The sequence below is a fragment of the Myripristis murdjan genome, chromosome 14 (genome assembly GCF_902150065.1).
Source record: "Myripristis murdjan chromosome 14, fMyrMur1.1, whole genome shotgun sequence".
NCBI classification, from domain to species: Eukaryota; Metazoa; Chordata; class Actinopteri; order Holocentriformes; family Holocentridae; genus Myripristis; species Myripristis murdjan.
The window spans coordinates 25,449,280-25,476,743 of record NC_043993.1 but is presented as its reverse complement, the minus strand read 5'-3'; the positions used below and the strand labels follow the sequence as shown (position 1 = coordinate 25,476,743).

At 40.1% G+C, this 27,464-nt stretch overlaps 1 protein-coding gene across 1 annotated transcript in view; it reads right to left on the bottom strand.

Moving 5' to 3' along the window:
• The window catches only part of gabra3 (gamma-aminobutyric acid type A receptor subunit alpha3), a 106,397-nt gene that overhangs the window by 62,339 nt on the left and 16,594 nt on the right, over window positions 1–27,464 (bottom strand). Inside the window, exon 3 of the mRNA XM_030068328.1 lies at window positions 13,460–13,563. Within this exon, the coding sequence (XP_029924188.1) occupies window positions 13,460–13,545 (86 nt within the window). The 5' untranslated portion in view covers window positions 13,546–13,563. The remainder of the gene's footprint in view (window positions 1–13,459; window positions 13,564–27,464) is intronic.

The following is a 27,464-nucleotide window of genomic DNA, read 5'->3' as shown; positions in this document are numbered from 1 at the left end:
CAATGTGTTAATATCATCATCATACTCAGGTCACAATACAGTAGTATTGTGATTTGAAACATTTTGTGATATATATTGAGTATTACTATAATATATTGCAATTACCTTTTTTCAGCTGAAGAATATGTCCCAGAAGGAAAACTTTGTCAACATGTTTTATCGGATAAGATAAAATTTTCAGTCTGTTCATCTCACTTCAGTCATTTTTATTGCAGCAAAATGGGATTGTCCAGCAGGCAGACTGACCAAGGCTGTTGTAAAAAGGTGGAGATCTTCAGCTAGATTATTTTTTGTTACATTTTTTCAGTGTCACATATCAATTGCATCAACTGCGTTACAAAAAAAAAAAAAAAAAAAAAAAAATCACCTCTGCTTTTATGGGCACATAAAACTGGGTGTCATCTGCGTGACAGCTTGCGTCTGCAAACGATGTGGCCAAGGGGAATCATATAGTATAATCAAAACAAGATATTCCACTGGGGGAAACCACACATAAACCATGCTTCAACAAGAAACAACAGAAACAACAGGAAATGACCTAAAAAGATAGACGTGGTAGCACTGTCTCTGACACTAACCCACTCCGGTGCCAGAGGAATGGCATCGTCTATATGGTGCCACATTTGTGCCACGTTGCCACTTTCACCTGAAGGGACTAGTAAAGCCCAATCACCAGCATCAGCAGCAATTAGGAAATCATTTGCAGGTGTAAGAAGGGCCAACACGGCACTACGGAGTGCTGTAAAACCTGAACTACTAAGAGATGTGATCATTTTTCATGGGGGAGGGCAGGACCAGGATGGAACGAGGGATTTCATATGACATATAGTCTGCCATAAAACCACAAGAAAGCTAGCTCAAGAAGATCTCAGGTGCTGATGGGCATGGAAAATACTGAGAAGTTCCCCCTTTTTTTGTTAAATAATTCATAAACAGCATTATTGTAGCTAGAGGAAGGGAACAAAGAGAACCCAGTGAATTAAACAGTGCTGGGTTTGTCCTGCTTTCTCTAATAGGGCGATACATAAATCTTGACTCCACTGGCCAGAATATACTCGATCAAGGCAATCTGCTATAAAACCCAACTATAGGATATGTATGTACTTTTTTTAAGGCTCACACAGCCTTGACCTAGTCATGTCGAAGCCATGCTGTGAGTGAGCCACAGGTAAAGCCCGTATAGAGCAATGACTCACACCATAATGTCAAACATATGTGTCCCCATCTGGTTGGGTAAGATGTGTCATAGAGTTTGGCTCCTCTCGGAGACAAGGCCTGAAAATATTGGATCAGATGTTTTATCTGCCTCTTCATCACATGCATCCTTGACAGCAGCGTTACCCTTTCATCATTTTCCATCTCTGCAACACATGTTCCCTCTGCTCATCTCTGATCGCTATGCTCCTCTTAACTTGATTTGCCTTTTTTCCCTGACACCAGCAGAAATGGCTGCATTTCCACCCCATGTTACCTATTCTACTGAGTTGCATATTATTTGCTGTGCATATGTGAAGAAACATAAGGAAATAGTTTGCTCAACAAATGCGTATATTTAATAGGAGGGTACTATGTGCCTTTTACATATCATTTTCCATGTCATCTTTCCTTTAATGTAAGCAGAATTCTCTACACGAAGGTGCAAGATTCATTCACAAGCATATGAGATATTGTCTCCTTTTGTTCTGGGTACAATGTGAACTCTTTGAATTAGTTACTGCAATAAAAGCCCGTCCATGGCAACCGGTGTCATTGTCAGTCATAGCAATTCGTTTTGCATGCCAACTATAATACTGAGGACATTCAAACGACCTTCCACACAGACAACCTCAGATCTCAGCGGGGAAGGCTGAGGATTAATATGATATACATAACAGAGTCTTACACCATGACTAAAAAAAATGGTAACTGCATAGACACAGAGTCACCGTGACCTACTCTCTTTTGGGAGGATTATGGACCAAATAATTTGTTTGCTTAGATCACCACCATGTTTCAGCAGTGTGCCTTCAACAGGGTGCCATAAGAAAGAAAATTCATCATGAACTTAAGAGAGATTATGGAGCCAAACACAAGTTACATTCTGTAAACAATGGTCAGTAATTGTTCTATGGAGTTAAGATGCTGTTCAGTCTATATGTTTGCTAAAGGCTCACAAAGGAAATGGCGAAAACATTTTTTTTTTTTTTTATATCATAAAAATAGTTTCACACTATGCTAACTTGCCTCAGTGCTGGTTTGACTTGGATATACAAATCGTATTAGACAAGATTCAACCAGTTTGATTACTCTGATAGTGATTTAGCTTCTTCAAGTCCATGACTGTGCAATCCATTCCTTGGTACCTTGGTACTTTTGTTCATCACGATCGGACAAAACCTTAGGATAGACGTTTTCCGACTGCACAGCTTGACACACAGGATCCAGTGAAGAGATGTGACCCAATTGATTTTCTAAATACAAATGGTGGTCGATTCAATAATGCTCATTGAGCCAGCTGACACAGTTGTAAGTCATTTAAAAAGCCATCTTTATTAGATAAGCAATCACAAGTAGGTAACTGTTGGGACTGCACCCAACACCTGAAAAATAAATGCCACGAGCACCCAAGCTTTTATGTTTGCTGCATTATTTTTAGGCCTTGGTCGATGAGTGCATATGCCAAGTCCAACTAGTGTAATAAATCTTATCCCATCAATGTTGTACCATTATTATAATATGCCATGAATGAATGTTACTCCCCTGAGTTTGAGATAGCAAAAAAAAGTCTTTGCTAGAGCAGCAAAACTGTCAGGGCTGGAGCTACAGAGAGAGAACAGCGAGGCAAAGGAGAAATATTCAGAAGTTATGCTGTGCACCTACCAAAGAGTAAAGTCTAAAAACTAAAAACATGCGCAAAGAATTTAATGTTAGTCACTGGTGTTTCCATGTAGCCCTCTGTAACTTTTTATTTTGTGTGTGAAGTGTGTAAAGTACCCAAAATAAATGCATTTTCACATTACTGGCAGCTCCCTTCTCCTTTTTTGATTGCACTGTCAGCCCCTGAGTGCATTGCTCTCTGTTTTCCACATTTTATGACTAGCAACTACTAATATGATGTAACATACTTAATGTTGCGGACAAGACACTCTGACTTGCTAATGTTTCCAAATGAGAGGTCTGTGTTTTCCACAGTATAGAGAGATTAATTTAGGGCTACTTGTTGCTGCTGTTAACTTTTCGCTAGAAGTCAGAGCCACATGCTAAAATTTGGCTTGAAAACCTGGAGATATATTAGGCCTAAGTTGGCCTTCTTTCCACATTGTGCTCATGTTAGTCCAGATTTTGTTCCACTTTTCCTATCTTCAGTAAGCGAGGTGCACATTTATTAGTTCTTTGAATTGAAAGCCATAAATCAAAAGCTTGAGTAGTTAGATGATAGGGTGAGCTATAATAAAAAAATAGCAAATGAAATAGAAAAATAATGACTGACTATGTGTCACTTGTTATTATTGTTATTATTAAGAAAAACACAAGCCTCCCACACACCGCTGATGTACTTGCAAGAACATACTTTATTCAGCAAACCAAAAGATTGTTTACTGTTTGCTGAGTAAAATATTTTCTTGCAGTTAAGTTGACATTGTGCGGGAGCTTTCTGTTTCTCCTGTTAATTGACCATTTCTCCAACATACCTGTCATTTCGTAGGTGTGCATGAGCTTTTTTCTTCTTATTATAATTACCAGTTGAAGGGCATTGCCACTATTAACTGTTAGTAGACCCACAGCGGTATGTGTTTAAAGATACTGTATTAAGACAAGGCAGGTTCGTTTGCATAGCAAAAACAAGGCATTTCAAAGCGAATAAGCTACAGTACCTGATAATAAACATGCAGCTTCATACAAAAAGGTTATCAGCTTATATAACTATAATGACAACTACCATTATAAATAAACGTATTTTAATTATACATTTTTCAGAAATATATAGATATAATCAAACAATCAACAAACAGGAACACACCCATGTCAACCACCCCTCTAATCACATAGAGTGAACAAATAATAAATAAATAAATAAAACAGTGTTACTCTCATCACATACAAATGCAGCAGAGACAAAACCAACAAAAAAACTAATTTTCAGTGCAGTCCAGCAGTGCAGGTGAAAAACATGAGAAGGATACTACTGTGCACTCAGTGAGGTCAGAACACCGTGAGGCCTGAGCTTTGTGGATCTTAAAGTTCCTGGAGCAAGAAGCTGGCGTGGCGTGATGTAAAGAGGCATGTGCAGACATAAGTGGGTTGTACAAACAGCTCTAGGTGATAATGAGTAGGATGAACCGTGCAGTGAATGTAGTTGGTACATGTTAGTATGTTTGAATAGAGGGTTGACTCTGCACAAGCAAAAGGAAACAACAACAGCTTCCAAAAAAAAAAAAAAAAAAAAAAAAAAAAAAAATCACAAAGAAAACATTAAAAGGACAAAGACGAGACTACATATAGGCCTACTGCCAGTAATATAAATGAACCAGAGCATCATATATTGCTCATAGCCAAGTGACCCCATGATTTACTGATGAAGATGCAAATCAGCTGCATGCTCTACAAAAAAATAACAGGCACAACTATTATCATTTTAGTGAGTAATTTACTAACAGTTGACATTTAAATGAGCTCTGCAATTTTGGCACAATTAGCCATGTAGTCGCTATTTAAACTGGAGGCTTGCATTGTATAGACTGTACAGATCTACTGCTTTTGATTAATCCAACCCAAATAGGCAAGCACTACATCCATAATTTTGCATTCATTGCTTACTGCTGATATGGCTGGATAAACTTTATTCAGTTTAGCTGTAGAGAAATGGAGATGGTATATGAACTAACTTGTCTTAGATAAGTCTGTGTCTGGTGTTGATGGAGCACTTACATATATTTTCATAAGACTTGCATCCCAGACCTCATCCGCAATCTGCAGATTTAATTAATTGGCCCAAGCTTCCTGTGAGTTCATGGTGTTTTATACAATCTGCTCAGAAAAAAGTTCACAAATGTTTGGCATAAGGACTGACCAGGAGATCATAAATTAGGGGTTGTTTGAGCATGATGATATAATTTGGTGTGTTCTTTTTAGGATAGTGAGTGACTTGCAGATAGTGGAATAGCTGAGCTGATGGTAGATTATATTTGACAATTAACTGATCAAATGTTGCAAACTGGTTAGTGATGTAAAGGTCTTTAAGATTAATAAGGCCTTTAGATTTCCATATTAAGATCTGTTTGGGATGGTAAGAAATTATCGTTCTGTCAAATGCAGTTCTGAATGGATATTAATTTTAGGTTGAATTTTTGCATGATTTGATGTTATATGCTGAGGAAGTAGCACACTTTAAAATTATCTTCTGTTGCTGAAGTTGGCAGTTTGCCTGATGAGAGGTGGTATGGTCTACATTTCTTTCCATTTCCACCCATACTGGGATTTCAAAAAACTGCATGTGATCAAGACCACCTATGGTCAGGGGTTTACAAATTTGTAGTTTGGATAGCTAGTGTATCTTACATCCCAAGATAAATGGCACTGACACTGAATCACATGTTTTGAAAAAAGCCTGGAGTGTCACCATTTTCACTGTATTTATTCGCCCTATCATTCATTCATTCATTCATTCATTCAACCTTTATTTGGATTTGGAGAATCATTGAGAGCAAGCCCTCATTTACAATGATGCCGAATGTATAACAACCATAAAAACAATACGGAATTACAATACAATAACAAAAACAGAATAATATCCTCCAGTGTTCAATATCCAACTTTAGTGTTTTGATACAATAAACAATTATATCATCAACATAGAGACTTGCGTTTTCAGTAGATTTGACGCTTATTCCCTCTATCTCACTGTGGCTTCTGGCGCTGGCTGCCAGGCGCTCAACTGCTATATCGAACAGTAACGGTGATGATGTGCATCCCTGGCAGAGACAGAAAGCTAGACTTCCAGTATATGCTACTGGACATTTGTACATAATATTAAACTAGTCAATGAAAGGGTCACCAAGGTGAAATTTCCAGAGTACAGCTAAGAGAAAGTCCTGTTCTACTTGGTCAAAGGCTTTATGTACATCCAATGAGGGAAGCTTTTGAACCTTTTTCATATTTGCTGTACAGTGTATTAAGCAGCCTTCTGGTGTTAGAAAATGAGTATCTGCTATGAATAAAATCTGTCTGATCTTGATGAATAATTGAAACAATATGCTCACATAATCCTCTAGCAAGTATTTTGGCTAAAATCTTGAGATCTCAATTTAGTCAAGTCAAACGATGATATTAGCCTACATCCAGCTCATCATGATCCTTTTTCAACAACTATATAAGCAGCATGGGAGTTCTTCAGATGAATGTTTAAGCATCCTAAAGAGGAATAAGGCATTATATTGACACCACATTCCTTTAAAAACTCTATCTGAACCAGCAGGTGCATGGTCTGATGTGTTTATGTTGTGGTAAAATTATGTACTATTCTAGTATATGATTTGTGCACAAATGAATAAAGGGAAAAATCTTTATCATTTTGATGCTATAGTCTCCATATGCCAATTAGGTTGGTGAATTTTATTTTTTAAGTTATTCGGTATAGGCACAGATTTCTGATACTGCACAAGTGGTGGGTGGAATAATAGTCTATCCATAAGAGGATTGAGGTAACAGTTAACCTCTCCCACTAGAAATAATGTTAATATTGTTGTTATATGGCCTGAACCTAGAATAGAGCAATCATCTGGATCACTTGCTTTGTCAGAACTGAAGAGTATTGGTCTTATAAACCAAAATTACAACTCATCTGGCCTTGGAGGAGAATGTGGATTGAAATATTTGTGACACCCGGTCACATCTCAAACGCCTCTGTTCTGTATATTTGATATGCATCTCCTGCAGAAATATTATGCCTGCAGCTAGTGTTTTCAAGTGTGGTAATACTTCTCTTAGTTGCATGCATGCATAAAACCATCCCCACCTTCACACCTCCCCTTCTGAAGCAGTAAAATAAACCCCATTCTTATTTGGTGTAGCAGGATAACGAGAAAAAAAAAAAAAAAAAAAAAAAAAAACTTCCCTGCAGCAATGTTAAGGTATAAACTATTTAGGCTTCAAGCACTCTCTGCCTATGTTTTATACATATACATATATTTTAACATCTAACATATTAATTTTAATATATGTCAACAGTCTTACATCACCGTTGCCATTCCTCTGGGTGAATGGGATGCGAGTCATAGCGTGTAATTCAACTGAGTTTCATTTCTGTTGTTATGAAGGCAGCTGGCTTCCTCTGGTGAGTTGAATGTTTTAGGTGTTGAGCCATGGAAGATATGAAGTCTGGCCAGATAGATCATGGCAAATTTTATTTTTGCATCCCACAGCATTTTACGCACTGTGTTGATTGAAGGACCTGTGCTTTTCCAGCACATCAGGTGGGAAATCTGGGTAGGTGAATGCCTGCTACTTTGTACTGCAAAGCCCCCCTCTGTTGCGCCAGGCAGAGAATGAGCTCTGTCTGCTGGTAGAAGCGAAGTTTCTGTTAAGGACCGTAGTCTGTCCTTGGCAGCCAGGACTGGTACGAGTGAGCGGCGTGCTCTGTCAATGACGATGGGTTCCTTGAAATTGTCCTTGCCTGGGATATCTGTCAGCGGTGTCGCAACAAATTCAGTAGGACGGCTGTTTCCACTCTCTTCTGGGATTCCAATTATTTTCAGATTTTTTCGTCTGGAGCACCCTTCTAAGTCCATTAGTTTGGCTTTCAGGGTGTTGTTTTCAGTGAGAAGCCTCTCACAGGTAGCCTCTACAGTGCCAAGGCGAGTGTCATTATCAGTTAGAGTAACTTCAATTTCACCAACCCGATTACCACTTGCACGCCTGGCTTCTTGAAAGGATGTCAGCATAGTTCCAAGTGAGTCGAAACGTGCGTTCAGCAAACTCTCTATTGCTTCAGGTGTGGCCAGCACATCTGCAGTCGTGAGGTCTGGCTGTCCTGCGCTGCTGGCGGGAGCTGTCAATAGCATGTTGTTTGAGCTCACAATTGCCTCGCATGAAGCTGCCCTGTTAAGACGAGATTTCTCTCATTCCCTTGAGTTGTTTGGTCTTGGCATAATGTATTTTCTGTTACACACATACACTCACCTGATTGACAGGTGACATCTATGAACCACATCTACTCAACTCACTTCCATGACAACTACCATTTAAGTCTTTGAATACTGTAGTTAATTATTCTGATACTGCAATTTACTTGCCAAGAAAGAATGAAGTATGGAGACTGTGCAGACCATTTAATTGGTAAGAGCACATCCTGGACTATGCAGTAACAATCTACCCAAGGGATTATTTAGTACCCTATTCCAGTTGAAAACAGGCAGCCTGAAGAAGTTTGACTTTTTTTTTTTTTTTTACTGTTAAAACATGTGAGGCTGCTGTTCTGTGCCACACTGCATTGTGGCCTACTGCACACCTACTGTTGTTTTTGTGCGGAGACCAACCAAATATGTAGCTGCAGCAATCACCACCATTAGAAGAAAATGCCAATCCTAACAAACCACTGTGCTGAAAGCAATACCATGTAAACAACACAAGTGAGAGGTTGTGTTGGCAGGTATACACTTTGTGGTTAACCATATACCAAAATTAATTCAGTACGCTTTCATTATACCGTACCACAAATTTTCAAACAGTTGGCCTTTTAATCTATGTTGAGCAGGCGGTTTATCCAGATCATAAGCTCACATCCAGTTTCAACATTCAAAAGGGGGTGAGGTTAGGTGGATGCTGGTGGTGGGGGTGGAGGGGAATGAATATGGGATGAGTTGAAATGATTATTCTACCACTCTGGTCTGTGTTAATTGTTGTGTGACTCTGAAACAGAGGAGACTACCTGAGATTACATTCCAAATTACATCAAACATATTAGAGGAACTTGCAAAAGCCTCCGCCTCATTAAATTGGTGTTTTAGCTACATTAGAGCAGTAAAAACAAAACTTAATTTTAAACCTGATCATTTCATGGGTTTTCATCATCCTATAGGTTTAATACTGAAGAGGCATCAGACATTAGTGTTTTCACATGCAGAACTGAGCGTCTGTGTTCATTGTGCAGCCGTGCAGACACCTTCTGGGGGATCCATTGCACCTTCAATTTGATTCATGCCTGCTAGGGATGTTCACTAATTAGTTACTCTGAAGCCCATTGACTATTTACTCGCTATATCAATACACTATTGATTGAAACTCAAAGTAATTAGAACAGATCAATAAAATAATAATAAAAAAAAACATTAGAACGATCTGAATCGTTGATTTCATGTTGCTACTACCACCACAATTAGTTACTAGTTAGCTCAAGCTTTTTCACCATGAAATGAACAGCATAACTTCTGCAAATTAGATATTTGACTGACGACTGCTCAGTACATCAGTAGGAAATGGACTGAAACTCAAGATAATTAGGACTTGGATCCATGAAATCTCAAAATAATTTGGAATGCTGGAAGAAGGAGAGGGCTTATATTCATCGATGTGCTATGATTTTGATCCATTGTGCAATGTTTATTCATTTATTTTCTAAAATGTTTGTGGTTACTAGAACCTCTTGACTTTCTCCCATCGTGACTCCAGGTAGAAAGTACATGCCGAGTCGTTCAATCAGCAAAGTGGCTCGTCCTGCGAATACATTACCCTTTTCCAGACTTGTGACACATTAACCTTGACAACACCACCATAACAGAATGTTATCTGTTGACCGGGTCACATCTCAAAGTGATGCCCCTCTCTGCCATCCGGTGAATAATTCATGTGAGATGAGGGCGGGAAAGGGAGTAAATGGCAATGCTGGGCGACTTCAGACCCAATCTATAGGTAAAGTGTGCATATAGCACTCTCAGTCTCATAGCTATTGATTATGTGTCACTTTAGCCAGTGGCACTGAAACAGATTACAAACAAAACAGACAACAAGCTGGCCTGATTGTCCACGCTTGTTAGGTGGTGAGTGAGGATGTGGTGTGTGGAGAATGGAAGCGAGGCAAGCTGAAGGAGTGAAAGACCTTCATAGAATGGAAATAAACACAGCCTTCTCATTCATATGCAATAGATGGATTGCTGGGAATAATAGCTTAATCATGCCCTGTCTATCAGCGTGTGTGAAATGAGGAAATGTAGTGTTGCACACGGTGACAGAACCTTATATAGGGGATTTGTCTGTTACACCTTAATCCATTAGGAAAGTCTTCTGCCTCAACCGTGGTAAAGCCGATTTGGGGCCTGGCGATGGTATCAGCGGGCGTCAGGGAGGTGGCAGTTCTCAGGGAGTCACAGCTTTGCAGATTTGGAGATATTTTAGGGTTATGTGTGCTCTGTTGTGCTGAAGCCTAAAGGATTATTTGTGAACTTCAGCTTCAATGTGAATTGATGTACATTTTCACCTACAGATACAAAATTCCTGAGAAATGATATTTTTGTTCAGATATCGCTTTCCTCTAACTCTAACCCATTAAGTTAATATATCCCCCGGCAGTGTCCACCACTTTGATTCTCAGAAGAATTAAAAAAAAATCTCACCTAGTCTCGGTAGACTATTACTGAATAAAATATGCCAAGTGGATATTGGCATATTTTTTATTGGCACATAAGCACTTTGCTTATGTGCATGATGCTGTATCTCAACTCACTGTATCAAGATTAGCATTTGTGAAAATACTGAAGTCCTTGTACTCATGGTTATGTCCACACATAATGAGTCACAGTGATTGCTTTGGCACTGTTGGAGCAGAGTGTGGTGTTAACAATTTTCTGCCCCCAAGGATGTCTACACTTCAGAAGTTTCCCTAATTAATCTGCTGCTGCCATCACGCCTAACGATTTGGCACATTTTCTTTTATTAGTAATGCCGATACCGGTGCCATTAAGAAATACACAATGTCTTTCTGGAATTGCACTCAACCACACTCCAAATGATCAATTGTCACGGCTGGCGGAGTTGTTTGTTTAGGGTTTCTAATATTGTTTTACAGTTACCTTATGCTGAATAAATTTACTGAGGACATAAATAGAAAATTACAAAACAGGCTATAGGGTGCTTTTTTTTTTCGACAAACAGCAACAAGCATTTATGTTTTTTTGTGTGGGATAAAAAGGAGCAGGGAAAAGCTGGCTGACAGTTTCACGATGACTGCTATTTATGACTAGTAACATGAAGTGCCCTTGACGTGCATGAGGTTCATAAATTTTAAAATCCATACACTTACATGTACGGTTTTCGTCTTTTGTGCTGATGCAATCATATAGTGTTACATTTAGCTGTTTTTTTTTTGTTTTTTTTTAAGAAATGATGGCTTTGGTCGGCACCTCATTTGAAGTGTTCACCTCTGTTGTCTCTTGTTCTTATATATATGGCTTGAGCAACACTTTCTGACAGTCTGACTTTTCTGCTGGGCAGCAGTTCAGCCTTTTTTTTTTTTTTTTTTTTTTATCCCACTGATAGAGCCTCCTGTGCTTAATGCGGGGGAAGGTGGCCTTTTCCATCCAGTCTCATCTCCTGTAAGCCCCCAGCCCTCTTAATGCTTGTGAATGTAGTCTCAAATGTGAACTTCTAACCATTCAGCCTCTTACTCAGTGGGCAGTATAATACTTAAATCTCTACCACTACCTATAGAAAAATTCACTCTTTCACATATTATTCTGTTGTTTTGTATTTTTGGTGATTGGCCCAATAAGATTTGCAATCTTCCACTGTGGTTTTCATTTTTCATCCTCTGCAGGACCAGGAACTGTTGCAGCAGAAAGACCGTGATTGGCCGTTGGGTGTGGATTTGCTTACATACCAACCAAGTTGTGTAGATTGTGCCTAGATTGCTGTCCACACATATCCACATTGCAAACCTGACCACATTTGGATATAGTTTGGCTCATCAGATGCAAAATCCAAACCAGGAGTTGTTAAACCTGTATGCTAATGCACCCCAGATACCAGGCTGCTTTTCCATCTAAACGTGCAGGGGCAAAATTCCTTAGAAGAGGGCTCTGGTGGCAAATTGAGCATCCTAAACAGTAAACATAGAAGAAGCCATCGCTATGATCATGATTACTTACTGTACTATTATGCTGATGTGATAATGCATTTGGTTTTGGAGAAGAACTTGGAGAGTACTACCTCGGTTGCAGCGACCATTGTGGATAAGGTTAATAAGGGTAATTTCAAAATAAAGGCGTACCTCTACGATGGCGATGTGGATCAATATTTTCACTTAGTATTGATTACCTTGGATACACGGATCATTTGATCCATATATCGATCCAGATCAGTGGACTGTAACATGCCATTCCTTTGCTCTGGGGACAGTTCCTCTGGTGAAAAATGGGTAAAAGTTGGACTGAAAACACAAGTGCAGCCACAGCTATCCAGCACATCCAGGGCCAAATTCTTGTAGGAGAGCTCTTGTCAGGTCTGGCCAACACCATCTCTTGGCCACAGGTTTAGTTTATATATGTAATTACAGGTACAGTGTGCTGTTAATAACCAGTGAGAGCCAAGTGGCACAATGACAAAGCAATCTGGGCTAATCCCTGTCACACTGTTTCCATTTCTTCCCCCGGCCCGCTTTCTTCCAGGTTTCTTGAGCCTTTTACTGGCATGCCAAATCCTAAAGTGATTTACACTCGGGCGCATCTCTCTGCCATAGCGTCCTACCTTATCAACAATGCAAACATGGCAACCTGTGCAATCTCTTAGGTGTGATATTAGAGTGAGACTTCTAGATGTGTTATAGCTTTTTTGCTGACTCTTGACACGCAGTCTGAAAAATGTGCACAGGATGCAGGAGTGAAAATGCTGTGAATGGACAATCATAGCTGTGGTGTGCTGCACAATGCAAATTAATTCACCACTCAGTGAAATGTAGAATGGTGCAGAAGAGAGCATGCGCTACTTTTAGATTGAAGGATAAGCTTCACTTCATTTTGGTCATTGTTGACCCGATTTAGGCCAAGGTGATGGGGGAATCTATTTTAAAACGCACTTCAGAAACGTGGAAGTCACACTGTTGTCCAGCAGACCCTTGAGTGGACAAAGAGAGAGAGAAAGCAAGAGAGAGAGAGAGAGAGAGAGAGAGAGAGAGAGAAAGAGAGAGAGAGAGAGAGAGAGCTAGATGGATGGATAGAGGGAAATGACAGCAACAAAACAATTCTTTGTTTTTATCTGCCTACAGTACAGTGCAGCTGCATCTTCTGATGTTATTGCACAGATCACAGTATTGACAGTGGCACTGGGCCTGACTAATACAGGTATTAGCCAAACCACATCCCCTGAACTTCAACAAGATGGACACAGTGGGGGGACAAGAGGGGAAAAATGGGTTGAGAGAGATAAACGGTACAAAGACGAAGTGAAGAGGGACAGAGATAAAAAGACAGAGGGGTGAGGTAAGTTTTCCTACCTGGCCTGAGGAAAGAGGCTGAGGAGCAGAAGGAAGACCCACATGCCTGAGTCCAGTGATGCAAGTCTCCAAAGTGTGGCAGCCATGTCAAATTAAACACAAGACTCCCGTATGGCCTAAATGAGAGAGGAGAAATGGGTAGATACGGTTTTGAAGGTATTAATTGGTGAGGATTGAGAAAGAATCCGTAATTAACTCGTTACGCTGCTGCTTACGATTTGACAGGCAACGTGTGAAAATTGATAATTTTCATCTAAACATAATTAAGCTCGCAGGGCACACACAACATCCATGGACATAAACTCAGCTCTCAAAACTTGCAGATACTTTAAAATCACCCATTAAAGTGCCACTTACAGTGTGAAGCCCCATTCAAACCCTCCCACGCTTGTCTTTCCATATTTTGATTCACTTGACTAATGATACATTTTTCCTCTCAAACAGAGACCTTACATTTTCATATATGACAGCTTGTGACTGCTAAACATGAATTTTTGACATTTATGCAACATTTCTACTATGGAATATACCTAAAAATGTTGCCGTAAAAGACCAAAATATCTCAGCGGCCTCATTTTATAAAAAAACTTCCCCAAATCTAAATGGCAACACCAGAACACAAAACAGTACACAAACATAATGCATTTTTTATACTATTATAGGAAAAAATACATAATTACATGCATTAATATGCATCCTATGAGATCTTACCATGTATGTTTTTGAGTGCCACTAGTTATTGTGTAGCTGTAGCATTTCTCACATAGTAATTACTGGTAATTATTACAAGTAATTTAGCATCTGGTAATGTGAAGTAAGATTAAATGACCTCTCATTAAAGAAACATGCCTTCTGAGATCAGCGTGCTGCTACTGAACGCAGCCTAAGACCTTCAGGAACATCCGGAAAAGCAGAAGAAACGTCTGGAGCAGCAGTTACATGATCACTCAAGCATACAGTATATACACGCAGCAGCTGTGTCATGGTTAAAAGCATTGTGTCTTTGTGAGACTCAGTCCCCCTTTATTGCCACCATACAGAGGGGAGATCAAACATTTTTTCCTCAGGGGAATCAATTTTCTCTGTACAGCCGCAGAACACAGATCATTACAGGGGGAGTAAACAAATGTGCAGATACGAAGATACACTTCAAGTTGAGGATGGGAGGCTAGGCAGTAAAGCTGCTTCTACGCAGTGTGCCTGAATTTAAAATATTCACATTATTTTCCATGACAACAAGGAAGGGGCCATCTTTGTTCATTTTGTCTCGGAGCTTCCGGTGCCAGCTAATCCACTGTTTTAGACATAACACAGCCCTTTCTGAAGCTTGTCATGATAAAAATAGAAGTGCAGTTACCTCAACCATGGCATCAATAGATGCAGTAGAAGATACTGAAAAAATACATGTATAAGATGTATATGTTTATTTAAAGGTGTGAGGACGAATACAGAAATGAACCTCCCTTGAATATGATGCTGCTGAATTCCAAGCACATGAGATTGCTTCAACCCTGGCGTCACTCAATTCAGCATTAAAGGGTAAACAGTTCTGATGTATAACATGTCTTATTCTTATTTTAAAATGTGGGAGCAAACACAGAAATTAAAAGCCACTTAAACCAAGCTTCTGCTGGAATAGCCTTTTTTTTTTTTTTTTTTTTTTTTTTTTGACATGGCAGAGCTGCGCTTACGAAGCCTGTCATGGGAAAAACAGACGTCAGATTGTTTCGATCCTGGTATCTTTCGATTCAGCAGAAAACAGTGAACATTTTTTTGATGTATAAGGTGTATGTTTGTGCGCTTAGACACAGAAATAAAGAGCTGTTTAAAGCAAGTTTCTTTAGGAAAACCCTGATATTGATATGACAGAACCACTCTTATGTAGCAAGTGCAATTGCTTCAACCCTGGTATCACTAGATTCAGCAGAAAAAGTAGATGTACATCATGGGTATGTTTGCTCAAAATGTAGGAATGAACGTAATGTACTTGTAGAACAGGAGCTTCCTGTGAGTATTACAGCTATGAGCAAAACCTGTGGACATGGCATCACCTGCTAATGTCCAAATAGGCGTCACTGTGTTTCTTTTGAAATATCGTGAATAAGAAGGCGATTACCCATATTGATTTTAGCTGAGCATCAAATAGGCTCAAATGCACATCTGCTGAATGTGTGCAGTGGTAGTAAAGCTCTTGCATGCGCCAAAACGAAAGACTCTGACCTATTAGCCTATTAGACACACTAGAATTTTGCATGTCAGAAATGTGGAGGGAGCTGGGGCTGCAGATTGTTTTTCACCCAATTAATGCATACTGTGGGGTGTGATAATGGCGACGAGGGGAGGAAATGAAACAAATGACTCCTTCTGTTTTCATAAACCAGAAAGTGATAATTTCATGTAATTGGATGTGGTATTTAACTCCTTAGAGAGAACATGTCTTAACTACTCACTGCATGCCAAGAAATGAGACTACCGTTGTGTACTGTGTGTGCTCTATATTTATTTCAGGACATAGCTGTGACCTGAAATTAAAAAGCAGATTTTTTTTTTTTTTTTTTTACTCCTGTTCCCAGTGGTGAGATCGCCACTTGTTTAATATTTAAGAATGGAAAATGAGGCAGTGTGTCCAGGAGCGCACAGATAGTCCAGCAGAAATGTCGCCCATCATTCATAACGGCAGACGAAGCTTACAGGCACATCTAATTTATAGAGTTGTCATATTTTTAATCAAATATGGGACTTGTTTACAACTTCAGTCAGTGACTACAGTTACAAGCGATATGACTGGTATCTACATGCCTAGTCATATTGGCTCGTAAATCTACTGGCCATACTCCGCTTAAGGTCTTATTCAAGTTAAATTATTTACATGCATCTTTATTATCCTGCAATGGAGCACTCTTGTTTCCGTAAATGACACCAGTTAGAAGAATATTCCTGTCCTGTCCACTTGATCCCAGCAGAGTGAAATTAATGCAAAAATAATGAACTACATAAATACATAAAAAATCTGAGTTAGTCTGGAACAGGTAACATCAAAAGTGAAAGGAGTGAGATATTAATGGTCACTAGTGAGCTGTTCGATATCAGCAGGATTTTCATAATCTGAATACAAGCTTAAACGGATTCTTGCACAAGCACTGACCCAAAACTGGGTCAGTTGTGTATTTAAATATATCATGAACTAGCATTATTTTTTTGTCTGTTTTTTTTTTTTTTTTTTTTAATGATGTGATGTGCCAACTGTACATCACTCTGCTGTACCAAACCTTTATTGCAATCTCAACAAATGTCAGGAAACTAGGACAGCGAGACAGCTTTTGTTCTCCTGTCACATTATGCATACCATTAAACCTGTCTACTTTTAATTTCACTGTACATATCAGCCCCCCCTTTTTTCCCCTTTCACCTGATGCTTTATTTCAAGGGCAAGGCGAGTCCCGGATAGTGCCAAATTACGCCAACCTTATTTGCATGACAGGTACTGTTAAAGGAACACTAAGACATTTTATGAACTCCTGGTGCTGTGTTATAGCCAATTGCACATTTGAGCAAGCAAAACATTACATATTGTACCTTTAAACTGGAGACCGGAGACAGCTAATTTTTAATTTTTTTGGCGGGGGGTGCATGTGGTAATGGTTTGGACCCAAACGTTTAATATCACTCTCTGTCTTGCAGAATAGGTCTTTATTACAACTAATTCTGGATCATCAGCCATTAGAGATTTAATGTTCCCCGGATGCCCTCTGGAGCACGAGGTATCATTTCCTTGTCTCACAATGTCTGTCTGGAAATTGCATTGCTAATTTCCTGACATATATCGCCACCTATTCAAGTCAGTTCCACCCTCATGGGGATTATCATTGTATATATGTCATCTTTAAAGCCGCAAATGGGCTGGCCGATGTTATCTTGAGAACGTACTTGGTCCTTCAGTGCCTCGAGGTTTGACCATAATACAGTATAGCTGCACCACCAACAGTTATTATGGTTTTTAAGAGTTAAAACATATGGAGGATAAATTTTCATGGAAGACAAGTGCAGCAGAAAACTAATCGTATTGTGAAGCAAACCCAAGTGAAGGGAATAAACGCTAATAATGTGTCACGGGTGATGCAGGCAGGTGAACCCAAACGCAGAAAACAACAAGGAACAGGAACTGGGGAAAATAACTATTTATTCCCAGACTTGGGTCAAGCAGGTGAAGGCAAACTGAACAGGCTGCCTTGCAACACAAGGAACTAAACATGAGGAGCAACACCAGGGAGCGGTGACGACGAACTGACAAAGAACAAGCACACAGGTATAAATGCACAGGGAAGCTGACAAAACAAGACACAGCTGGAGTGGGAGGGCACAGGAATCTGGAGGGAAACACGAGGATTGGCTGATAAGGAAGACAATGAGGCTGTGGCGGGGAGCAACACGAGGGCAGAGCAAACGAGACAAATGTAGAGCAGGTGCACAGGGTGAGACTACGGGAGAACGTGAAGGACAAAAGCGCACAAAAACCAAATTGCCAAAATTCCCAGACACAAAGCACAGAGCCCAGGAAACAACACAAGAGTGCAAAACGTTCAGCAAAAGTCCATAAATGCAGTAAACACACTTTCAAAGGACCAAAAGCAGAAAGTAAGAAGTGCTATGTCTTTTCCATCAGCTAGTCTAGTTTCCTTGGGGCTCCTCTTTGATAGTATATATGTTGTGTTTGTAATGGTTCAATGTATTAATGCACTGCACTCAATCTGCCCTAAAACAACAGGTTACGAATAAGATTAAGGTCAGGGTTAACTTCAAGCCAAAAAAACTTTAAATTTAAGGTAAGGTTAAAGTTTAGTTCATGGTTAGGTTAGAGAAACCTCAACTGAAAACAGTATTTTGCATGAGTTGGGAACTGAACCATAGTTGCCGGAGTCGCAAGCAAATCTATACTTTGTCCGTCTGCCACACTGTTTACACCTTTATTTCTTTAATGCTCCATTTTGTTTAACGTTGCATTGCATTTGATTGTACAACATGTGCTATACCATGTTTAACTTATTGATATTTCAATGTAAAATTACTGGCTCATGTGATTTCCATCTCCTTTTCATTCCTCTCCTGTAAGTGCAAATTTGACATGAGAACAACCGGCTTGATGTTTTAACTTGGTGTTTAAAACAAGCCCCTAATAGAGCTGCACTGTGAAGTCACAAACCAAAAACACTGCTCGAAAGCACTCTTACAAGTGTCAACGAATCGTCTACATGAGGATAAGATAAACAGGCACTAAAAGATTGCTGCGGGCGACTGTCTACAATTGTGTGCCCGATTTTCCAATAACTGTCATGCAAATGATGAGTTCGGCGGTCCCTGGGGCTCGGATCGTACTTGACATGCAGCATAAGGAGGAATGAAAAAAGAGGCATGGTCTTTTTTGTCGGAAAAATAAAAATAGCACGCCTAAGGTGAGAGTAGACCAAAAGCAGTCTCCATGTCTCCCTCTTCCAAGATTTGTTTTTGCCAGTTTCACTGTCAGTTTATTTATTTATTTTTTCATTAAAAAGTGGTTATTCAGTGACTAATACAATGATATCTGACAGAAGAAAAGTGCTCTAAATGGCTCTGATGCAAATTAGCTGCTCTAAATAACCTGACTGGGTGACTACAGTATATTGAATGATTTGTTGAACAATGAAAATAAGAAGTGGTGCAGCTTCTAGCCTCTGCATTTGAGAGATGTCAAGTCCATCTTTGTTGGGGTCAATTTCATTCCTTTCACTTTCATAATTTCCCTGTCAGTTAATTACAGGGATGTCAAGAGCCCCTCCGGCACCCAAAAAAGAGGACCTCATTGTCCAGTAAATATGAATATTGGATGTAATAAGTATCGGATATAACACTTCATGTTTCAGATCAGTGGTTTTATTTGATGGTCGTGAGTTAAGCACCCATCGTTGCTGCTTGATCCACGTTGTCTTATTTCAGCGCATATCTCCAAAAGTCAAAAGCAAAGAATTTCAGCGTGCATCAAATGTTGTGAGAGGATTGCTGGGAAATATGCGCTTAACCCTCCTGTCGTGTTCGCGGTCAAATCTGACCGGTGTACAAGTTTTCTCTCCAAAAAATGCAGTTAATTTCATCTGTTTGTCATGAGGTTCCATGACTTTGTTCACACATGGCATCTGAACACATAAAATAAATTTGGAGAATTTTTATTAATTTTTGAATGTTTTATTTAACTTGTATACACCCATCGTGTTCCCGGTCACAAATGACCGGTCATTAGAAATGAATGGGTAAGACTACAATTAGTGTATAAAATAGAGTTAAACACATTCCCACACTCCTTTCCCACACCCCAACATGCAGGTGTCTTTGAGCAGACACAGATGTGTGTGAACACACACACACACACACACACACACACACACACACACACACACACACACACACGCACGCACACACACACACACACCTTATAACCCTTTCTGGCTTCCATGGCAACCCCCACAGGAAAGTATCTCTCTGACTTCTTTCCCACACCCCAACATGTAGGTGTCTTTGAGCAGGCACACACACACACACACACACACACACACCTTATAACCCTTTCTGGCTTCCATGGCAACCCCCATGGGAAAGTATCTCTCAGACTTCTTTCCCACACCCCAACATGTAGGTGTCTTTGAGCAGGCACACACACATACACACACACACACACACACACACACACACACACACACACACACCTTATACCCCTTTCTGGCTTCCATGGCAACCCCCACGGGAAAGTATCTCTCAGACTTCTTTCCCACACCCCAAACATGTAGGTGTCTTTGAGCAGGCACACACACACACACACACACACACACACACACACACACACCTTACACCACTTTCTGGCTTCCATGGCAACCCCCACGGGAAAGTATCTCTCAGACTTCTTTCCCACACCCCAACATGTAGGTGTCTTTGAGCAGGCACACACACACACACACACACACACACATGGACACAGACACACACAGACACACACAACTTTGCCCCTTTTTGGCTTCCATGGCAACCCTCACGGGAACCTACCACGGGAACTGCCAACACCTGTCACCTGACACCTGTCAGGTGACAGGTGTCAGGTGACAGGTGTCAGGAAGAAGACCCAGCTGAAGTTGTGGTCACCTTTCGGTCCAAAAATGGTCATTTTTCCTGGACCTCATCCCCACCTGAGAGGAACGGTCAGCTTCCATGTGAAAATGTCATGAGGATGACTAGCTAAATCATACTGGTCAATGCTGACGGGAACACAAAAGATGCTATTTTTTTTGCCACTATTTAGAAAATTGAAATGTTTTCAAAACAGTGTCCTTGGAAAACATTGAAATGAAGTACTCTGTGATAAATACTACAATATGTTTCATCTGAGTATTTGTTATAGTCAAAATAATATCTATATAATGTTTTTTTCCCTAAAAACGAATGGTATGATCTCAGGTAAATTGGGCCTACATCACATACATAGCAAATAGAAGTTCAAAACTTGTCATTTTCACAAGAGCAGAAGTTGATAAAAAGATCTAACACAACATTAGGTGATAATATGTATTATAGTGGATTTATAATCAAATACAATGTTACCGGTCACATGTGACCGGGAACCTCATGAGTGTTAGCCCAAAATGAACAGAATAGGAGGGTTAAGTGCCCAACACAGCAGCAGGTCAATTACTGTACCCCTGCCCCTGTCATGCTGAACAACATAACCTAGGTTACCCACTTCAGTTTTTTGTGGATGAGTCAACTGGAGGCTTTATGGATAATCACTGGCTAGCTAGTTAACCGTGTATAACGTAAATGTGGTAAAAGTGGTACACAGACGGCAAGCAGGGGGAAGCAGAACGAGGAAAACTCTGCTGCTTCACTGAGACAGGACGGTTCAGTCGCTGTGGCGTTAGCAGCAACAAAGCCAGGAGTTTTGGGACTAAAGAGAATTGTAAATGATTTTGCCCTCCGCGGTTCATGCAGGGTGGACCTCTGACGGCTGAGCGCAACATTCTCCCTGTTTCGGGACTGGAATGTGCAATATAATGATCACTAGGCTACATGGCTGCCAAATAATCAATGTATAACACCGCCAAGCGAAAACGGTTCCAACGGGGCCTATCAGCACTAAGCTACGCCAGTGATCTTTTGATTGAAATTAGAAAGCAATTCATAATAAACGTAGAGTGGATCTCCTCCAAACACAGCACCACATGGCAGCCACTCTCTGTTGCCATTTTCAGGGCAGAGGAGAGATAACTTCCACGGTGCCATTTTCCTATCGCTGTGCCAGCACTCGGCTGCGTATTGCTAATTCTAAGTTTGCTGTAAACTGGTGCTGGAAGGCACTGTAAACCTGTCAAATAGCACAGCTCAAGCGCCCCTGACGGTCCAGGTTAATCACAGGAAAATATATTTAATCTCCTCTGAATACAAGGTGACGTGACCTGATAAATGTTCTTATGGGTATTACACACTGCCGTAGTTTAAGTAGTAATGCGTCACACTTGCAGGATTTACAAAGTTCTGTTTTGGAAATGCTTGCTCTCTTTTGAATACACACGTTCACAGAGGTTGGAAAACATATGACTTTTATCTAACGTAGTGGAGTCATTTATTAGCATAACTATATGAATTAAATCTACTATATTCTCACAGAGACAGATTTGGAGTTTTCATACAATATGTCTAACTTCATATAAAACGGATTTCCAAAATGGTTAAAAACATTGTCACAATCACTGGAAAACTGCAGTTTGATTGCTGGAAGGAGCTCAAATGAGCTCAGTTAATCAAAATCATATTGAAATCGCAATATGGATAAGTACAATATCAAATCGCAGCAGCTGCAGGTCTTTGATAAAGGTTAAATGTGACAGTATAGCATTATAAATGAAGTATTGTGAAGCTCCAGAGATGTCTTGGCCTTCAAATCATATTCTCCAGATGAAGTAAAAAATCACATCATCCTCATTTTACTAGTTTTTTTTTCCCAATTACAATGAAAATTAGGATGCAAAAATGATCACTCCCACTTAAATCGCAAATATTATCGCAATCGCAATATCTGTCAAAATAGCTCAAACCACTTTCAGAAACAAAAAAATGATAACAGCAAATACAAGGTCATGATCCAGGTGTACAATCAGAAAGTGACGTATGCAGTATGACACTTCACAAGGCGAGGCTTTTCACTGCAACACCAGATCAGACTTTCGGCTAATGTCTAAAGCAGGGGTCTGCGATGCGTAGCTCACCACCTGTTTCTGAGTAGCTTGTCGAAAAGTTCAGTCAACATGAACAAACCTGACAATCTCCTTCCCATGTCAGTCCAGTCACACACACAAGATGTTCGACCCCTCCACCTACTAAAGCACAAAAACATCCAAACAGCGCTGAGAGTCTCTTCCTTTTGCTCTGATGTGAATGTCAGAAAATCTACATTCAGAACAAAGCAGACAGATGAACATTTAAATGACTGTATAAGAGCGACCATAAGTGGAAAAAGCCTTCTCCAGCCCACACCTCTTATCTATCTCTCGTGGATTCGATGCAATGACAGTCATCTAACTACCTGCAAGAATGAGCGAATGCACTTATTACACACACGCAGACGGGGAAATGATGATGAGCTCGAGATATGCGAAGGGAAGCGATTTGTCATACTTCGATAAGTAGGCTGAGTCTTCTATGACTTTTTTTTTTTTTTGGTGAATTTAAGGTGTTCTTATATATTATGTCATGCGAATTTGATACATTGAAATTTAAACCTGGATGCAGAAAATACATATCACAAGCCTTTTGATGTGTTTGATGCAAAACGTGGGCTTTAGACAACATTCGATTCAGGCAAAATTGCGCTTCATTTAGCTGGTGTGGATTAAAGTCAATTGCTGGGTGGTTTGATATGTGATATGTGAATAAATCTAAGGAGTATAACACATAAGTAGCACTCGGCCAATTTCAGTTTTTCAGCTCTCAGATGAAAGAAAGGTTAGAGGCCCCTGGGTTAGACAAACATTTGTGTCACTTTAGTTTCCACAAAAATGTGATAAGTGCACACTGTAGAGAGAATGAGCTGGTCTCTTGGCCGGTATGATCTACTTTAGAGCATTTTTACTCCCCCTGTCACAAGAAAAGGGGCCCAACAGTCTCCCTTTGAGTCTAACTAAAGCTTATCGGCTTAACACTTTGATTCAATATTACAAGAAGTCACCAGCCGTTCACAAATGTCGAGCTGCAAATGAATCAGATCTATAATGCTTTGGCACTTCACTACATTTGCTCAAGTAGAGCACAATTGACTAACTCGCTATAGAAATAGCTGAATCTGCAATATCTGACGTCCATTTATTAAGATCTGCAAAGTATACAATAAAGAAATGACCGGGTCCCCAGATGGTGAACGCCACAGAACTAAATGAGCAACAGTAACACGATCAACATATCTAACAGTTTAAAGAAGCTCATATTGTGTTTACAGAACATTTCACGTTGCAGCTATTGCTCGAACAATTCGATCTGGAGGAGCAAAGCTGAGCTGTTACGCTTCCCATACTGCAATTACACAAAGTTACAACTTTAATAAGGCAGTCTTCCCTGCAATAGCATTAATTATGTCACTAACAGGCAGAGGGCTGATCAGATAAATAGAATAATCATGTAAATCAGTGTGACTTTTACAATTAGCCTCCTCAGACATGGAGCACACTGAACAACTTCAGTCTGCATACATATCACTGCAATAGTAAATCCAATGCTTTTTCCCCCTCTTCAAATGGAAAGCAGCTGTTTGGCCAGGGATAGGGTCTGCCTGGTAGGTGAAATCTGTCAGAGTTCATCAGGGATTCCTGGTGAAGTCCAATACCTTCTCTAGCACACACCACCTGTGCAGATGTATTCCCTGAGGCTTTGTCACGTTGTGTCTGCAGCTTAGCGCCTCAACAGCTCGTTATTACCAGTCTTGCAAACCCTCACCACTTAAGCGGCTCTGTTGACCATTTTAATGACCAGGTTTATACAGCCTTAAGTTAAGTTTCAGAGAGCAGCTTTTTAGTTAAATGGAAGCAAATTAAATATGCCACGTTTAAGCAATGTTATTCTGGGGGACTTAAACTGCAGAAAGTGCCTCTTTCATCATGTAGGTGTGCGTGTGGACGCTGTATGTTAAGGGAAATAAAAGTGTGTATGTGTGTGCGGGGTGGGGGTGGGGGCGGGGGTTCATGGTTAGAGAAGAATCTGTGTCAAGCTCAGGTTACTCTCTGCAAAGTGAAGTTTCAACAGCGTCATCACTAGACAACTGAAAAACTAAAAGGATCCTTTCAGTTTTGACGTTAAAATACTAAATCTTTGGGTGAAGAGAAAGAATAAGGAATCACTGTTTGTTCAAGAAAAGGCGGAGAGAGCAGAAAAAAATTCTCATGGACAATTAATGTTGCGAAAATGCCTAGTAGATAATATTAAACGACTAGTGTTCCAGTCCTTGGGGCTTAGAGGCAACCTTAACTGTACAAATCAGATATAGAAAAAAAATGTGTTTCTTTGTTCTGTATCCAGGGCATAATATATCCAGCGCTATGGTCTGATTTGATAATATTTTGATGACTGTTCCAGTTCCATCTTGCCTATATGAAGGGGGTTTTCAGTTTCCTTGTGTGGCATTAATAGGCATTAACAATGAGCATGCGATTAAAGAAGTTTTTTTGCAGTGATTTTAGAGTGGGATATAATGCAGAGCCTAGAGAAAAATACATAAAGAATCTAAGATGTTACATAGTTCAATGATGATTCATTTGCAGTCTAAGTAACACACACATTTCATGAGGGCAGGAGCAATTTTACAGCCACCTAAACTGAGAAGACAATAGTTTTCAACAGCAACTGCTTTCACTCTGGAAACTGTGCTGTCCTGGTGGCACAGTTGGCTATAAAACACACTGTGTTGTGGAACTGAGATGGCTGCGTTTTAATCCAGCTACGAGCCATCTGATAAAATAAAAAATGTCATAAAAATAATCTTAAAGAAGAAACCCCGGCTGACAGTAGACTGCCATTTTTCAGCTCACATCTTTCCTTTACGTTAACAAACATCTGAACTCTGCAGCGCCGATGCAGCTCCGAGCAGGAAACTTGACGCCAAACAGCACGGTTATGAAAGGCTTACTCAGACAGGATTCCCTCAAACAAGGCCGCATTACATGGTTAACAGAGCAGGGCCCCACATGGAGGGACCAATTAATGGCTCAATTCAGACTGTTACAAGTTATGCATCTCCTCCACGGATTAAGATTACTGCTGGAACGAATTCTTTGCCCACTGGGAGGGATAACCAAATGGGCCTCTTATATGAAGGAGAGCTGGTAGGCTCAAGTTAGAGTAGCTCGAAATGTGAGTGCACATTGGCCAGCAATTTGTAGTCCTGCCAGAGTGCCAACAGGAGCCTATAAGACCTGACCCGGTATTATGACCCAACCCTGTAGCTCAATGACAGAAGGGCCTGCTGATATTAACAAATTTCACAACATCTCTGACCCAGTACCTAGATATTAATACTATGACAATATCATAGACATGACTATTAGTACTTTACACACAAATAGTAAATAGAAATGTAGAGGCAAGCAGGTACAAGCAAATAGAATAGCTACAACAGTTCAAAAAATTGCATCCTTTTACTGTAATTCAGGAAAAGACAAAGCTTATACCATATCACAATGTTACAATGTCCAAAATCCCAGATGATATCTAGTGTAACATTGTGATATTGATATAATATCTATATATCGCCCAGCACTGCATGGTAGAACAGCATTGTAGATAGGTGGCATACCAGGTATATGAAATAAAAAGGCTTAGACAGCCTGAAATGGCAGATGAGAAGGAGTAGTGAGATTTATCACTACTTTGTTTAGCAGTTTGCCCGAGGAGGCAGGGATTCGTGGTCAAAAAGGCACCGTCTAGTACAGACAAAAACAAGTGAAATATGGTCGTCCCCCATAAATGATGCAGCCAGCCCTTGGGTCAAAGATGCATCATCCCACCAGATTTCATCAAAATTGGCCCAGTGGTGTTTTGCTAAGTCTGACTTTGTTTATTAACCCTACAGCCGTAAAGGTTGTCAGGCAAATCCTTCATCCAGCCCCGCTGCTCCATGCAACTTCACTGAATTCTAATGGTTATATGTTAAAGTAATAAACAACCAATTCAGTGTGTAGGACAGCTCACAAATAAAAAAAAGGATCAGGTGTTTTCTTACATAACAAATAGGCATGTTTTATTTATCCCAGGGCTTCAGATATGCAAGAGTGATGGGTTTGTCACCGACTTAAATCAAGTAGGGAATTTGCTTGTCTCTGTATTTTGTTGGACATGCTCTAATTTACATAGATCTCCAGCCAAGTGCACATCTTGCTGAAGGCTGCATTTCTCTTTGTGAATCTTCAAGGTTGCAGACAGAACTGTTTTGTGTGTGTGTAACAACAGCAATTAGTTACCTGTGTAAAAGGTCTCAGGTGTTAAGTGAAGGTCTGAATCACTCCCGCTGCATTTCGTGTTTGGATTGCCAGGTCTGTCTTAAGGCAAAAAGCAGCATGTATTATTGAAAATTATGAGACCGCAATGTCTGAAAGCAGTGTTCGCAGCTATGCTGAACAAAACAGACAAAACTAAAAACATCTTCACCATCATACCTTGATAGGCTCATTAACCTAATACACAGTTACATGTAAATTACGGCTTTCTAGGTTGTAATGTAAGTCTGCAAAATGAAAGGATATTATGCATTAATGCCACAGTCCTGTTACAAGTCTGTTGTCTCTAAGGCCAGCTAGACATCCAAAGTACTTTGAGAAAAGAAGGTGGAAAAGAGAGAAAGGAAGAGGGCAAACATCTGTCAGTCTTCATTTCATCCCAGAATTGTCATCGCCAAGTCTTGTGGTTGCACTGCAGCTAATGACACACCAGTGGAAGAACATGAGACAGG